At 41.4% G+C, this 15,702-nt stretch overlaps 1 protein-coding gene across 1 annotated transcript; it reads right to left on the bottom strand.

The window, feature by feature from the left end:
* Positions 1-4,135: 4,135 nt before the first annotated feature.
* Positions 4,136-11,809, bottom strand: LOC136631446 (alpha-1-antitrypsin-like). The gene is made up of 5 exons (XM_066605739.1): positions 11,788-11,809; positions 6,776-7,467; positions 6,180-6,444; positions 4,445-4,592; positions 4,136-4,361 (listed from the first exon to the last, which is right to left on the bottom strand). The coding sequence occupies exons 2-5, from the start codon at positions 7,461-7,463 to the stop codon at positions 4,173-4,175; spliced, it is 1,290 nt and encodes a 429-aa protein (XP_066461836.1). The 5' UTR covers positions 7,464-7,467; positions 11,788-11,809; the 3' UTR covers positions 4,136-4,172.
* Between the last annotated feature and the right edge of the window lie 3,893 nt (positions 11,810-15,702).

The following is a 15,702-nucleotide window of genomic DNA, read 5'->3' as shown; positions in this document are numbered from 1 at the left end:
GAGTGCGTGCCCCGCAGAAAATTAGAACATGCCGCGGTTTGTTTGCCGCGCGAGATTTCGCGCGGCCAAACCGCGGCCGTCTGCATAGGAGTGCGTATTGTAATGCACTCCTATGCAGACTTTCAGCGGCGGAAATCCCGCGGGAAATCCCGCGGCGGGATTTCCGCTCGTCTGCAGGCGGCCATAGTGAGTGTCCACTCACCTGGTGCACAGTGGACTCCTCTAAATGGAGGAGCCACCGGCACCCAAAGTCCACGATCACCTTAAGTAATTCCTGGTCCACAATCCCAAGTGTTAGGAGAGACGTCCCGAGGTTAAAGCCCTCGTAGGGCTTTGAATATCCAAATAGATTTAAATAGCAAAAAAATACCCCCGTGCTCCGGAACCAAGACACCGATAATAAACTAGTATTTTACTTTATTGCGACGTGTTTCGGCGGTACATACATACAAACATACATCTTTATAAACACAAACAAATTAGTCTTACTTACAAACACACAATCACGGAGGACGCCGTGTCTCGGCGCCATCTTGGCATTACAAGGTCATCATGTGATGCTATACGTCATTCTCATCACGTGATGATACCTACGTCACCGTGTTCATTCGTGTTCGTTCATCTCTTTTTTATGAATGAACATGGTGACGTAGGTATCATCACGTGATGAGAATGACGTATAGCGTCACATGATGACCTCATGATGCCAAGATGGCGCCGAGACACGGTGTCCTCCGTGATAGTGTGTTTGTAAGTAAGACTAATTTGTTTGTGTTTATAAAGATGTATGTTTGTAAATTGATATATTGCTTGAGAAAGGCGGCTATGTACCGCCGAAACGCGTCACAATAAAGTAAAATACTAGTTTAGTGATAACTAGCAAAAAGTGCAATTTACTTTATTTACCTAAAATGGTGTTTTTGTGTTAAAGAACTCTTCTAAGGAGGTGGTGACACACTGAACACAGAACAGGACTGCACATAAAGCACATGTCTGTCCATCTGCACAGACATATCACACGTCACTGTTCACACCAACATACATGATTGTGCATACAACATATAACAGGAACCCCACCCAGAGCTCACATGCATACAGATGGTCAACTATAGCCAGTCCAAGTGTCCTCACACTAGGGGAATAGAGAGTCAGCAAACATACTGACATAGGGGACATTGTCAGGCATCACCCATTTGACACACACTTAGGACATCAGACGTCTGGGACCGCACCTGCCCAGGAATAGGGAGAAACCTGCGGGTGGTCTGCACCTGTGTGATAACTGTACCACACACTACAAAATGCATGCACCCCAGAACGCAAGGAAGGGAGGGACAGCAGGTGTCCACACTGTCTTCAGGGGAAGAGAGAGGGACACTACAGACAAGCATGTACCACCCCAGAATGCAAGGAGGGGAGGGACAGCAGGTGCCCAGACCGTCTTCAGGGGAGGCGAGAGGGACACTACAGATAAGCATGTACCACACCAGAACGCAAGGAGGGGAGGGACAGCAGGTGCCCAGACTGTCTTCAGGGAAGAAGAGAGACCCTTCAGACAAGCATGCAAACACCAGCTCTGAGTGTGACAATGATACATAGAAGCAATAAAATGACCAGCAATCTCTCACAAGAGTTTGCTGGTATTTATCTGCAGCAGACAAGGGGGATTGACTGGTGGAGAATACCACAACCAGCCAGCTCAATTAACCCCTATCTGCGAAGGTGTGCACAGGGAAATGTGTAGAACCACAGGTCCACCGGAAGCCGTCCGCATGGAATCCGTGCAAAAATGGAGCATGCTGAAATTTTTTTTCCCCACGAGCTGAAAATCGCTTGAAAAAGGCTGTTACATTAGCCAAAATGTTGCTCTGCCTGTCTCTTTTGGGATGTCGCAATAAAGATAAGTACTTTTTCACCTTCTAAAGGAAATGTGAAGGTTTGCTATTTTTTTTCCCTCTGCCGTGCTGCTGTTTATATATGAATGGACTGAAAATCGCAGTCTGCTGATGTGAGCAGGCATGCCGATGCTCTATTTGTTTGAATTGGTTTGGAATGCTGCAGAACATCAACGCGAAAGATATTTGTGGATTCCGTAATTCAAACCCGGTCGTGCACAGGCGGCCTAACTATTTTAAAGGTACTTGGACAAGATAATAGTTTTTTGGAGATAAAATGTGCTTCTTAGGCTGCTTTCACATGGACGACAAATTTGTGCAATTTTTCTCACGATGCGACAGTGCTGCAAATCGCAAGTATGTCAAGCTCATGCTTTCCAATGGGTTCCTTTACATTGGTGATATTTTGCAGGCTGCTACATTGGGAGGAAAAAGAAAAATTGCAGCATGCTCTATACAGCCACGATTTGCGATGTTTTGTAGCCCATGTTTCTCTATGGAGCCTTCCTTTGTGTTGCCACGCACAAAATTGCGCTTTTTGTGCAGTGCAATGCAACTTTTACAGTAGGAAGGCCTACTGTTTTGTCCCTAAAATAAGTCCTAGCTACATTTGAAAAAAGGAAAACCAATAGATTACCTAACAGGCTATGTCCACTCTGCCGCTGCACTTTTCCAGTAGTTTCACCACACTTGTTTGCAGTCTTCAGCTGCTGCTTCCTGGTCAGAAGGTTCAAAAATCCCTCCTTCAGGAAGCACTGGCTCTGATTGGTTCTTGAGCGCCGCAGCTCAATCTCAGCCAGCAATTCCTAGAAGTGGGATTTATGAACCCCGCTGACCAGGAAGTGATGGTTAAAGACTACAAACAAGTGTGATGGAACCGCCAGAGGAGAAGTGCGCCGGACGGACAGCACCTATTAAGTAATGTATTGTTTTCTGTTAGTTTTTTTTAATGTAGCTAGAGCTTATTTTTGTGGTAGGGCCTATATGCCAAGCCCCCCCCCCCCCCGAAAATCACAGTAAAAGAACACTACAAAGTCACATGACTTTGTAGCGCTAAGAGCGACTTTGTAGCACCACCAAATCGTCAAATTGCCGCAAGGAAATGCAGCGATATGGCACAGAACACAGCTGCGATTTGCTGCGATTTTGTCATGGCAATATCGCTGTCGTCCATGTGAAAGAGGCCTTATAGTCAGGAAAATATCGTAATACTGCCCCTTATGTACAACAATATAACTATTATAGTACTGCCTCTTATATAAAACAACGTACCTTCTATAATACTGCCACCTATATGAGAATATAAAAAATGGCAGGAGAATTATACTTTTATAGTGGGTAAACTATTTGAAGTTATAACATAAGTTCAGACATTTACATTTATAGTCATGGATTAAGCTACGGGGGTACAAAAGGTGCAGTTGCCGTTCAAGTAAACCTACTTTACACCTCATTGGTGTCAATATGTAAAAGTGAGCAAAATAAAAAATAATCTTTATAAATCATTGGGCTTGTCCCAGATGGAACTCTTAATTTCAGAATGCAGACACTCTGCTGATCGCCTACTAGATGAGGGCAGTCACACTTGCCCCTTCTGCTAGGTGATTTTCTATCGAGAATTGTAGTATCATATGATTTCCATTCAAGTGAACGGGCTGCAGTGTAATACAGATTGCATTTAGTCCTGGAGAGCAGCTGCTCTTTCTAGTGGCTGTCCCCTCTGGGTGATATAGGGATTCCCAAGCATGAAAACCTCTCTAGGACATCCTAATAGGGTATATGAACAAGGTTTGCCTAGTTGGAAGGACCCTTTTGAAAAGGGTTATGTGTAATATCCCTTATAGAGAAGAAGGACACATTGATTGGCCAAACCAGAGTTCCTGTTCATTTAATGGCCAGCTGGACTAGTTGTAAGTGGTTTCATGACCCGGGCCTGGGCCTCCACTGGTAACTTACTGCAGGATTACTCCTGAAGTAGTCATAAGCTTCACATGATCAGTACTTATTCCTGTTTTCATTTGCCTTACTTCTTCTTTTCCAATATGTACTTTATCAGAGAGCAATATAGACAAGGACGGAGAAGTGACGGACAACTGACAGCTGCTTCCTCTTCTAGGATCAGCAGAACTATGTAATCTCATGCTGGTGCTACAGGGTGTGGTTCCTTGGTTGGTATATTGGTTAATTTGTCTTTTCTCTAAATATTACAGCAACGTAAAACAGAAAAAAATGGACATTGATAAATGATAATATTTTATTGAAGACTTTAGGAGAGAATCATTCCAGTGGGTTGACAATTCTTGCACTGAAGAGAAGAGATTTAGTTTTGTGATCTAGCACAAACATAAAAAAAGGGCTGTTAAATTCCATACGCGGAGGCAGCGACATGGGGATTGCCTCAACTGCTGTGGCCCCTGCTGCTTCTGTCCCCTTCTCATCAACACTGAGCACAGCTTTATGGACAACCTATGGAGGGCGAGGTAAAGGATCTTATTGAAATCTATCATTCATAAACAATAGATAAATAATAAATAGATGATAGACCTCACCTTAGAAACCTTCATGTTGGCTTCTCCAGTGATTCCAGATAGATCAGCGTTGTCTGAGAAGACATCTGTTATGCCCATTTTGCTTAATGTATCTTTAAGACTGAGAGTGCCGGAGGCAGAGAATCTTGGGAGAACTACATCCAGCAGCCTAAGGAGATAAAAGCAACAGAATTATAGATAGTACATAACCTGTAGACCCCATAAAATAATATGCAGATTCTTCATTGTGCATAAACTCCAAAACATGGACTAGATGTTTTCAAAATAGTGGTCTAATATGGAGGAGACGTAAGCCATAAGAGCACACTTTGGGCTAATACATAAGGATACGCATATCTCCACATTTCAGTCTACTGTATGCTTTGTCCTGTCCTGTAGTGAAGCAAATGAAAACCCTAAGAGGAGGAGTTTGTATTCTTAGATCCCATGGTGCATCTGGACTGACCCATAGACATCACTACCTCACTGTGGAAATGCCAGACCCCCAAAACTCCAAACTTGAGTCTGCTGCTAAGTCTCGAATTTGCACTTGCAAATGCCATGGATCTGCACATAGATGAAGTCCTTTTCAAGAGGACAAGTCCACATTCATATTTTCCTGACATGGATTCCGTATGAAGAAGTGACCTGTTAGTGTTTTTTTTCCCGAACGTAGATTTCAAATTTGTGCCGTATAGACAGCAGTGCAGATTTACATTAGAATTCATTGACCACTCTTGGACGCAGATTTCACTGTGGATCTGATGTATAGTCAGTGCATATACCACATCAAATAGGCATTGAAATTAGCAAGGTGTGCATAGCCACAGGGTTGTGATGATTAAAAATGTCATTGCCCTGTGTAAGAGAATCAAAATAACATCATTGCAGAATTTTGTTTTGTTTCACTCAGATTACTTTCATATGGGTGATTTAAAAGTTGAGCCCGATAAAGTTGCGCATGAACCGTGGTTTTTTTTGACCATTCAAACACTGCACTAGAACATGCAAGCTTGGAAAAAAAACAAAAAACGGGAAGCTGAGTCCTGCTCTATCTTTCTCACATGTAGTATTAGGATGACTACCCACTACAGTTCTTTATCACTGCGAAATTCGCAGTGTTTTTTTTCTCCAGGGGTCTATGGGACTTGTCAATGTTAAAATCGCATTGCGCAAAATCACGATTTCACGGTAAATTGCGATTTTGCCGCAATGCGTTTTTAATATTAGAAAGCCCCATAGATACCTGGAAAAAAAACGCAGCAAATTCGCAAAAGCTAGTGGGTAGTCACCCTTAACGAGAGAGAATCCCGATAGTCAAAACAAGACAATTGAAATAAATGGCTTTGTCTTGTTATGCAGCCGTGATTTTTACGGCCACATAACGGAACTAAAACGCACCTATGTATTTAAGCCCCAAGTGTGACAAACACACAAAGAGGAGAGGTGAAGGAGAGAGTGGTACTCTGCACTACGGTGGAAGACATAAAGTTATATTCCCCTGAACAATGCCCCAAACTAAGACATAGGGCTGTGATTGTAAGAGATATACATACAACAGTGATGGACACACCAAAGAAGAGAGAGTAATGAAAGACCCCTATACATGTAAACAACAAATGGGTGCCTAAAATCAGCCCCAATATAATCCAGAATGGCTGACTATGGTTACATCTTCTTCACTGTTATAATAAAAAAACACTTGTTGCTCTCTAATAAATGATTGATAGATGCAATAGATAAATAGCTTTTTTACCCTATGTGCATGGCGTTCTGCAACTTCCTAATTGCTTCTGGATTTAAATTCTGCTCTACTTCGGATAACTTTCCTTTATTTGGCAGGATGAATAAGGCGGAGGCATCTCCTTTATAGGGTATGGAGACCACAGAGGCTTCATCTGTGAAGGCCGCATTGTACATTCCTGTTCTAACCATAAAAGGCACTTTTACAGTTTTGTTCTCATTGACATGAAAATCTCCCTCTTTTGTCCATTTTTCGTCAAACGGCTTTTCCCATTTCCCTAGAAAGAAAGAGAAAAATATAATCTTCTTGTATGATATGAAAGGAGCTCAGTACCGGTAGTGATATTTGATTGCAGATATGATTTACACCCAATAAAGAGCCGGACTGGAGTAAAGATAAAGCTGACCAATCTACTAGAGTAGCCAGCCATGTCCTATGTGCAAGTATTACCTCCTGTCCTGACCAATTATTGGCACCAAGAAGGGACATTTTCAATGTTTTCTCTCATCTTAGAGATTTTAGAAAATGTTTCCAGCTTATGAACCCATTGCTGAGGGTGGAGGGAGAGCTGGATTTGCATTACCCTATGTTATAAAGTAATAGATTACCTCTGAAATAAATGCAGTTTATGAGGACAAGCATGGCGTCCTGGTCAACACTGTCCAGCAGCTCAGCAATCTTGCCATGGGTCTGCTTCTCTACATAACTGTTAATCTGCTTTTTTGCCTCGTCTGTGTTTTTGAAATCAGTAGAGAATGCCTCTGAGTGATATAGCCTCTTGGCTTCATCTAAGAACGTCTGGAGAATCTTTTGTTCCTTGGAAATGAACAGAGCGTTCCCAGTGCTGAGCTTCAGCTCCCTGTCTGCCTTATTCAGGAGGTCCAGAAGATGGTGGAAACCTTCATGAATTTCTTGCTCGGAGATTTCAGAAGTGTTGAAGCCGAATCCTTCAATGATTTGTGAACGAGTCCGATCCTTAGCACCAAGGGACAGGAAAGTAAATGCAGTAGAAATAGAATACGGAGAGAAGACAATGTTCTCAGAAGGATGGTCTAGAGCTACTTGTCTGTACAGGTCAAAGGAAAATTTGGCATTGTATTGAGCTATCTTGTGACAGGCCAAGGACTCATTATGGTGATGTTTCTTGTCATGGTGTTCCCCTTTCTTGTGATGGCTGTCTTTGTGATCATGGTGGTCATGTTCATCATTGTCATCATTGCCATGATGACCCTCTTGATGATGAGCAAAGGTCAACGTGAAAAGTAGAGCTACTCCTAAAATCAGAAGGACCTTCATGTTTCTAAAAGGCAAAGAAAACATTCTTCAGTACAGATAACTAGTAATTATGTTGTCTATATACCTTCGAGTAGTAGTCCACATAAATCACTTAGTTATGAGATGACAATCAGTAGATTTAGGTTATAGCTGAAGAAAAATTCTGGCACACTGTATGGAGAACCAGAAATATCGTGAATAAATAGTTTTCTTACAGGAGGTTTCTGTGCCAGACGAACACCTCCGTCTGACGGTTTTAGGAAGAAATGCAAGATAAATGCCAAAAATTGCATTATTTTAATAGATCAAACCTTTGTGGATGTGGCAACACAAAATGTTTTTTTTAATTTCATTAGCTTATAAAAAAAGGAAAATGTTTGTTTTCAATGTTTAATATTCTTTATTTTTACAATATTAAAGAAATCTATTGTTTTCACTTATTTTTACTTGTTTTTAGTCCCCATAGGAAATTAGACTTTGGGATTGTTTGATTGCTTATTCATTATGCTGTAAAACTTTAGTGTTACTCTTTATAGTATTTCTGCAGGCATTCTGCACATCTCAATGGTCAGAAATACTTGGCAGCCATGAGGGTTTTCAGAAGGCCTCTGACTGCCATGACATCCGAACGACAGCCCACAATCTGATTAGGCTGTTTGGGACTCCTTGAAAGCTGATTTGGGCATGTTTAATTGTGTCTGTTAATGGCAGGTGTCAGTTGTCAAGATGGATGACATCTGCCATGTATGGAGGGGGCTTGCCTGCTCCATACACAGACATACACTGTATATGTATGGTGCATGTCAAGAAGGGGTTAGTAATAAAATTTAATGTACCATTTCCTATGAGATGGCTTGTATTTTTTGTGGGATTTTGAGATACACATAAAGAATTGAATAGCGTTTATCTTTTTTTTTTTTGCCATGAACAGTATATATCTCTCAGGTCAGGGTTGATGGAAAGCTGAATGGAGCAAAGTACTGGGATATTCTTAATGAAACCTTATCCAAAGCGCCAGGGACCTCAGACTGGGCAGCAGGTTCACCTTCCAACAGCATATAGCTGAGACAACAGAGGAGTGGCTTAGGGGCAACTCTATGAATGCCCTTAACCCCTTCAGGACTGCCAATAAACTATAAACATCCAGGAAATCCTTATCTATCTCTGTAGCACATTTTAAAATGTCCTTGCAGAGAATCCCCTAGAGCTCCATGATCTTAGTGTCTGATGACAGCTGATATCACAGGGCTTTGACTGGAGGCCAATCATTCTATCTTCCAGCCATATGATGGCTGTTAATAAATTAAGTTTTGGAATATTCTTCCAAATTTGAAAAATTGATGCTATTTTTATAAGTCTTCTAGTGTAAAAAATAAAAAGGACAGTTAAAAAAGTATGCCAATATAACATGTACATTTGGTAAAAGTTATTTATTAACTATTTTGTGTGGTATGACTATCTGCATTAAAGGGGTTTTGTCATTAAAAGAAAAATTATCTAAACTTACCTATCCCTTCCCTGTCAGTCTCCTTATCACATCTTCTCCTGGTTGAGCTTCTCCAGTGCCCCAGGTCAGCTCACTGCAGGCTGGGCCGAGCTTGTTATGAAGGCTGCTTATCACAAACTCCTTCCTGCTGGGTCAGTGAAGGTCAGGTCCCTGTGCTATAGCTTCACTGCCTAGGAAGGAATTGTAATCTATTTCAGAGACAGCTCCTATGAGCAATCTCTGAAGAAGATAGGCAGTCCTCCTGCTGGCCTGTGAGCAGTGACATAACGTACATTGGCAGACTGCCAAGCTAATGTAAGTAACCTCACAGGAAGGAGCAGAATCAGGCAAGTGGCGGTAAAGTGAGGGCCCGGACTGCAGGAGACAGGAGAAGATAAGGGAGGTGAAGATCTGGTAAGTAGACTGATGGGGGAGGAATAGATAAGTGAAGCATTTTTCTTTTTTAGTGACAGAACCCCTTTAAGGCTTATTCACACAAATGTATATCGGCTGCTGTTTTCACGGCCAGCCTATATACGCTACCATCTGATGCATTGGATACCAATACATCACATCACACAGACGTATTCCCGTGGCGTAAAAACGCCCAGCCGGCCAATATAGCACTGTGTGTTTTTACGCTGGGCAGGAAAGACAGTCCTGGAACTATTCTTTTGCCCGGAATACGTCGGCCACTGCATAGACTCCTATGGGAGCCAATAACAGCGGCTGGAGAAGGGAGGTGGGAGGGAGTTTAGCAGTGTGACTGCTAAACTCCCTCCCCTTCTTTCCTCCTCTCTCCTCTCTTCTGGCTATTTGCAGTGGGAGGGGTCGGGACGGAGGCAGACCTTAGCTTCGCCCCCTCCCATTGCTGGCTGCGGAGAAGGGGCGAGGTGGATAGAGAAGGTGAGCTGGCGAAGGGGAGGGAAGGGGGAGACAGTTTAGCAGAGGTAAGCTGTCTTTCACTGCCCAACGGCATTGCGGCCTCAGCCTATATAAGCCGGACCTGTGCCGTCAGAACAGACGCACAAACGTTAAATTTGTGCACTCGTTCACGTGTTTTTAAGGCGACAGTAGGCACATGTAAAAACGCTTACGGCCATGTGAAAGAGGCCTTAGAAGCAGAAATTATCAAATTTTGAAAAATACTAATTGTTTCAGAGTTTCTCTAAATTTTTGATTTTTTTTGGGAAATAAATGCAAAACATACCAAACTAAATTTAGCATTCATATAAAGTACAATGTGACATGAAAAAAACAATCTCAGGCACTGTAATAAGGAAAAGCATTCCAAAGTTATTACAACATGAAATGAAACATGTCAAGTTTGAAAAATTGGGCTTGGTCACATAGTCCAAAACTGTCTTGGGGGTCAAGTGGTTAACTAGCCATCAAGAGCCCTGACTTGAACCGACTTAAACATCTCTGGAGAACATGAAAATGACTGTCCATGGATGGCTCTAAGCCGACAGAGATCAACAGGATCTGAAGAGAAAAATGGCAGAAAATCCCCAAATTCAGGTGTGGAAACCTAGTGGCATCATATCCAAGAAGACTGGAGACTGTAATCCACGCCAAAGATGCTTCTACTAAGTATGGAGTGCAGGATGTGGATAGTTATGTCAGTACAAAATGTTAACTTTTTTATATAAATGAAAAGCTAACAAATATTTCTAACATTCTGTTCTCACTTTGTCATTATGGGGTACTCACTGCATAATGATGGAGAAAACCTATTTTTTTTATTTGCATATTTCCACAACATAACTAGATGTAAAAATGCAAAAGGGTTTGAAGACTTTCCCAATGCACTCTACAGACATATATGGAGGAGATTTGGCTGCATTTGAAAAGCTGTGTAATTCAACCCTTTTATTTCAAGGTCTAAATTCTTTAGTGCCAGTCTGCAGCATAAATAGACATGCTGTAGAAAGTGTAATTGCTAGGTTCGATCCATTGTGGCAGATTTATAAAACTGCCTAAAGAAAAACTAATAGCAACCAATCACAGCTCAGCTTTTATTTCTTTAAGTTTTACTGAAAAAAATGAAAACTGTGCTGTGATTGGTTGCTGTAGGCAACAAAGACAGATTTTCTGTTAGCAAGTTTTTTATAAATCTGCCCTGTTGTGTTGGGCGAATCTCTCATTTTGGAGGACCCGATACATATATTACATATATTGCCTATTGATTTTAATGGACATCCGGTAATCCTTCATGTTTCCTGCTGTTCTGCTGCAGCATAATTGATCCACTGTTTCCCCACAGATTACCAATGCTTGCTTGGATGTCATTTTCATCAGGTGACATTTCTTACAAAAATGAATTGTTTAAAGAGGACGACCTCTTCAGGGTGCGTTCCCATGTAATAGAATCCGCATGTGGCTGAGATTCTGCTAATAGCTGCACTACCTTGCCGACCTTTTCGACAAGATCGTGCTTCCATTGGCTGCCGCGACTGGGCGAGATCGAGATCTCAGCCACAAGAGGCTTCTGTTACGTGGGAACGCATCATTTCATGCAATGGTCAATAATGTAATAAAGTATCACAGTTTTCTCAGCTACACATTAGATGATTATCCGATGCTGTCAAAATCTGTGGATTCAGCCAATACACATCTATGGTCTTTGGCCACTCTTACATTATAGTCGGTAAATCTTTTTGTCGTGTTTATGATTAAGTGAATAATTGGAACCTCAATTAACCCATTGTATTCTAAAGGCTGGCAAATCAGAAGAGTATTGGATTCAATAGGTCTTTTTAAAGAGAGCAAAATAAAGAAAAACATGAAAAATTACTGAACCCAACAACGGTGTAAATGTCAAAAACATTCAATATCTGTATGTAGCTTTATACTCACAATGTTCCTGGATGCCTCAGACCTTGCCAGGTTCATACAGTGTCTCAGATACCTTTATATAGGAGCGTGGATGCATTCTATTGGCATTCTCTCTTAATCATTGACCACATAACCTTTGGGTTGCAGATTTGCATCTGCCAACGTCAATATTGGTCAGTTGAATCTATTTGCTTTTGAGTTGCCTCGATGTAAAATAAATTCGGTGCTGCCCTCTTGGACCTCAATTTTATCCTGCCAGGGCTCAAAGTGTTTGTGATACAGATACATTGATACCCCTGAGAAGTGCCAAACTGGTTTGGGAGCTTTAAAGCATACACTGATACATACTAGTCTTTGCCTTAGTATGATGGAGATCATGGTGGTCATGGTCATCATCATCGTGTAGTCCTCCATGGTGACCACACACAAGTGTACAAAGCAGTAATTGTCTCAAACACAGGAAGAGGAAACGCTTCATTCTTCTGAAGGAAACATGTTACTTCATCATAAATGCTATACATGTGTAGTTGCCCAGAAGAGGTCTTACAAAAGAGCTATTGCTAATTTTATGTAGGTTTGCAGTTCATCCAGGGAATGCAGGGGTTAACTCTGGGTTAATCTATCCTGTAACAGAGCTAAATTTAATCTGCCTGGCAACCAGCTATTTCTAATTGGCTGCTAGAAATCTGAGCTCTAATTGGCCAGTCTGTCTGGGGAGTTTAATAATATGATTGGCTATTTGACAGTGGAATGACAGTTGAGAAGCAGGCCTTGGTTGGTTAGTGGGTTGCTAAGGAGCGCCAGAGCCCTTGTGGGATGGCACAAGAGGAAGTGACATTATATTGAAGAGAGGCTGGTTGGAGAGAGCAGTCAAGTTTTAGTCCATTAGTCGGAGAAGATAGTCAGAGTGTCAGTGGAGAGCAGTGAGATGGTGTGATACAGTTTTCAAGTGAGGAGTCGGTGGAGATCTGTGGCAGACTGAGGAGAGGACAGATTGCGGAGGCGGTGAGAGCTGTGAAGAGGGAAGGACGGAAGCCCATCTTCAAGCCCCTAACTGTGCTTCTGAACATGCAAGGTAAAACGGAAAGGTGCCTGTTAGCTAGGAGATGGCCCAGAAGTGACTGAGACCTAGTGAAGTGCTCCTGGGTGATGTAGACAGCACAGCAGCCAGGGCCAGGAGTTGCCTGTAGATTGAAAGTCACGGTATATAAATGGTGATATTGCCGCCTCATCTCTCCCAAATATTCCCGGACATCTTTCATGCAAGTTATTGGATCTGCCAATCTAATGTCTGTGGAGAAATGCCACCTAGTTTCACCCTATATTGAGACAATTGCTGTTTTACTTGCTCTGATAAAATTACAGTAAAGAAGATTGAGAAGGTTAAGAAGGTTAAGAATATTATCCTAACCATTGGCCTCCATGTATTACTGCCTCTTCACACCTAACTATTATAGCACTGGCGTCATGACATATCACATCCTCTACAATGCCATATAATTTGTTGGGCTCCACTGCAGACGTTACTATCGGAAGAGCTATGGCGATGGCCGCCGTGACACTATTTTGTTTCATATACCAAGCTTATTATCATTCTACATGCTGCAGGTGACTGAAGACAAAGCTAGAGTCCGGTAAGAAACAAATAGAAGAGAAGGTAAAAGAGGATATAAGTACAGCAGAAGTAAAATCTACTAGTAGCACTCTACATAGATAGGGTATAGATACTTACTTTTTCCTGACATTAGGTTACTAAATTAAATATTTAAATGCAGAAAGAAAAGGAGAAAAAAAGGAAAAATAATGAAAGAAAACGAAGAACATGACAAGAAGATACCATAAAAGAGAAGAAAAGGTAGAACAGGAGGGGAATAACAATGAGGAACATTAGGAGAAAAAAAGGAAGAAGAAAAGCAGATGGAGAAATAAATGGAAAAGAAAAAGGAGGAAAAAGGATAGAAGAGATTAAGTAAAAGGAAAACAAGGATGATCAAGAAAGGAGAAAAATTCAGAAAGGCAAGGAGAAAAAAGAATAATGATAATAGGAATTGTGAAGTAGAAGAAAAGAAGACTAGCAAGAGCAGAAATAAAGGAGAACAAGGCAAAAAAGAAAGAGAAGTGTAGTGGCCCAATGAGTCCTAAAGAACACTCACAGCACACTTGTCCTATCTCACTTTTCTGTATGCCATCCACGGATATAGAAGGTGCCGTCTGTGGGAGAGACCTTGTGTCTCCCCTTATGCTCTAAGCCTAGAGCTTAACACTTATGTAAGCTGGTCTCTCATTGGCTGACAGTCAGGTTCAGTTTCACTGTTGGAGAACTCAAGGGCGGGAAGCAGCTTCACCAGTCCCTATGCAGGAGGAGGAATTCCAGAAAGTGAGAAAAGGGAGTGAAAGTGAGCAGAATGGCAGACTCAGCCAAGTATGAGAGAGGAGAGATTGCAGTTCAGTTTTCAGAGAGGAGAAGTCAATTACAGCACGTTTGTCACCCTAGGTGGAGTAAGGTGAAAACCCACTCCCTTGGTATCACACAGTGGAGGAAAAGAAGAACCTTTCTGAGGTCTATCTTCTACAAAAAGTAAGTCACAGTTATCTGGTGAAGTCAAAGCCATGATTAGCATTGCAGCCACTTGTCCCTCTCCTTCATTAATCCTTCACTAAAATCTAAATAAACTCTTCATTCAAATCTACTAGCGGGGAAATTGTCTAATTAATCAATCTTCAGGAAAGGAAGTGAGGGAGCATTGAAGTCAGAGTATCTTCAATTCAATAGTACTGTATCTTATTGTTGTGCTCAATTGCCTGCTTAGTGCTGCATCTCTGTGTACCTGTTACAAATACGTTTGCAAGGAACTGTGAATTCAGCTTGTTGTTGCAAATCTCAAAGTTAGTAAATTTGTGCACTGTCAGATTGCTAAACCATTACTGCACTCGACTCTGTTATTTCCATGGCATATCACCCAAGGGGTCCGGATAGAGTGTTGGCATCACGTGACAGGGGCTAGACCTCCAGCCATACGTACAGTAAGTTCTGTGGGGCGTTACAAAAGGCTAAGAAGAAAGAAAGGATATGATAAAAAGAAGGAAGGAGGAGAAAATCTTGAAGAAAATCATAATGAACAGGGTAAATTGAAAAGCAGAAGGATGAGAAGTAAAATAATAAGAATGAGAATAGGAGATGAAGAAAATAAAGTGTGGAGAAAAAGGAGAAAGAAAAAGTAAAAATTGATGAAGGTAAAATAAAATAAGCGGGAGGATAAGAAGAGAAGAAGAAGATAATGAAGATAAGCAGAAAGAGAAGGGGAAGTAGAAAGGAAAAATGAGGGAGTAATAAGATAAAGAAAAAACAAAGCAGCATAGAAAAAAAGAAAAACGGGGAAGAGCTGAAGGAGAGTAACAACAAAGAGCAGGAGGATAAATGAATAATAAGGAAAATAGAATGAGAAGAAAGAAGAATATTGGAAGAAGAAACACACAATCAGGACAGCACATCAGAGATAAAATGGTCTATGTGTTTAGAAAAAAAAAAAGGAAAAAGGACTCACCTGGCGTTGGCGACACAACGAAAATGGCGAACAGAAATTGATAATTATAGGTAGAACACTGAAGACGACATTCGTAATGGGAGAGTGTAAGTAAATGCAGCTGAAAGGAAATGCAGCTGAAAGATTTATAAAAGAATGCTCCCACTCTTGTTGTAGACATTATGATATAAAAGAAATGACCAAATGAACTTACTTCAAGGGACGCTCTATGATGGATACAGACCTTCCCTAGTCTCCCAATTCGAGTCTCCCTGGATATTTAGGGAGGGTCTGTTTCCACCATAGAGCATCCCTTGAAGTAAGTTCTTTTGGTCATTTCTTGTAAATCATAATGCTTACAAGACATACCCTCTGAGCATGTGAGCATTCTTTCATAAATCTTTCATCTGCA

This window comes from Eleutherodactylus coqui, chromosome 6, assembly GCF_035609145.1.
Source record: "Eleutherodactylus coqui strain aEleCoq1 chromosome 6, aEleCoq1.hap1, whole genome shotgun sequence".
NCBI lineage: Eukaryota > Metazoa > Chordata > Amphibia > Anura > Eleutherodactylidae > Eleutherodactylus > Eleutherodactylus coqui.
The sequence above is the reverse complement of the archived record's forward strand: the minus strand, read 5'-3'. Positions and strand labels throughout refer to the sequence as shown.

What these genes read in the sequence shown, in the direction of transcription:
- LOC136631446 (XM_066605739.1), bottom strand. Translation starts at nt 7,463, where the DNA reads ATGAAGGTCCTTCTGATTTTAGGAGTAGCTCTACTTTTCACGTTGACC. An exon ending in AAACTGCATTTATTTCAGAG is followed by an intron (nt 6,445 to 6,775) that starts GTAATCTATTAC and finishes CTTTCTTTCTAG; the next exon opens with GGAAATGGGAAAAGCCGTTT. An exon ending in CCAACATGAAGGTTTCTAAG is followed by an intron (nt 4,362 to 4,444) that starts GTGAGGTCTATC and finishes CGCCCTCCATAG; the next exon opens with GTTGTCCATAAAGCTGTGCT.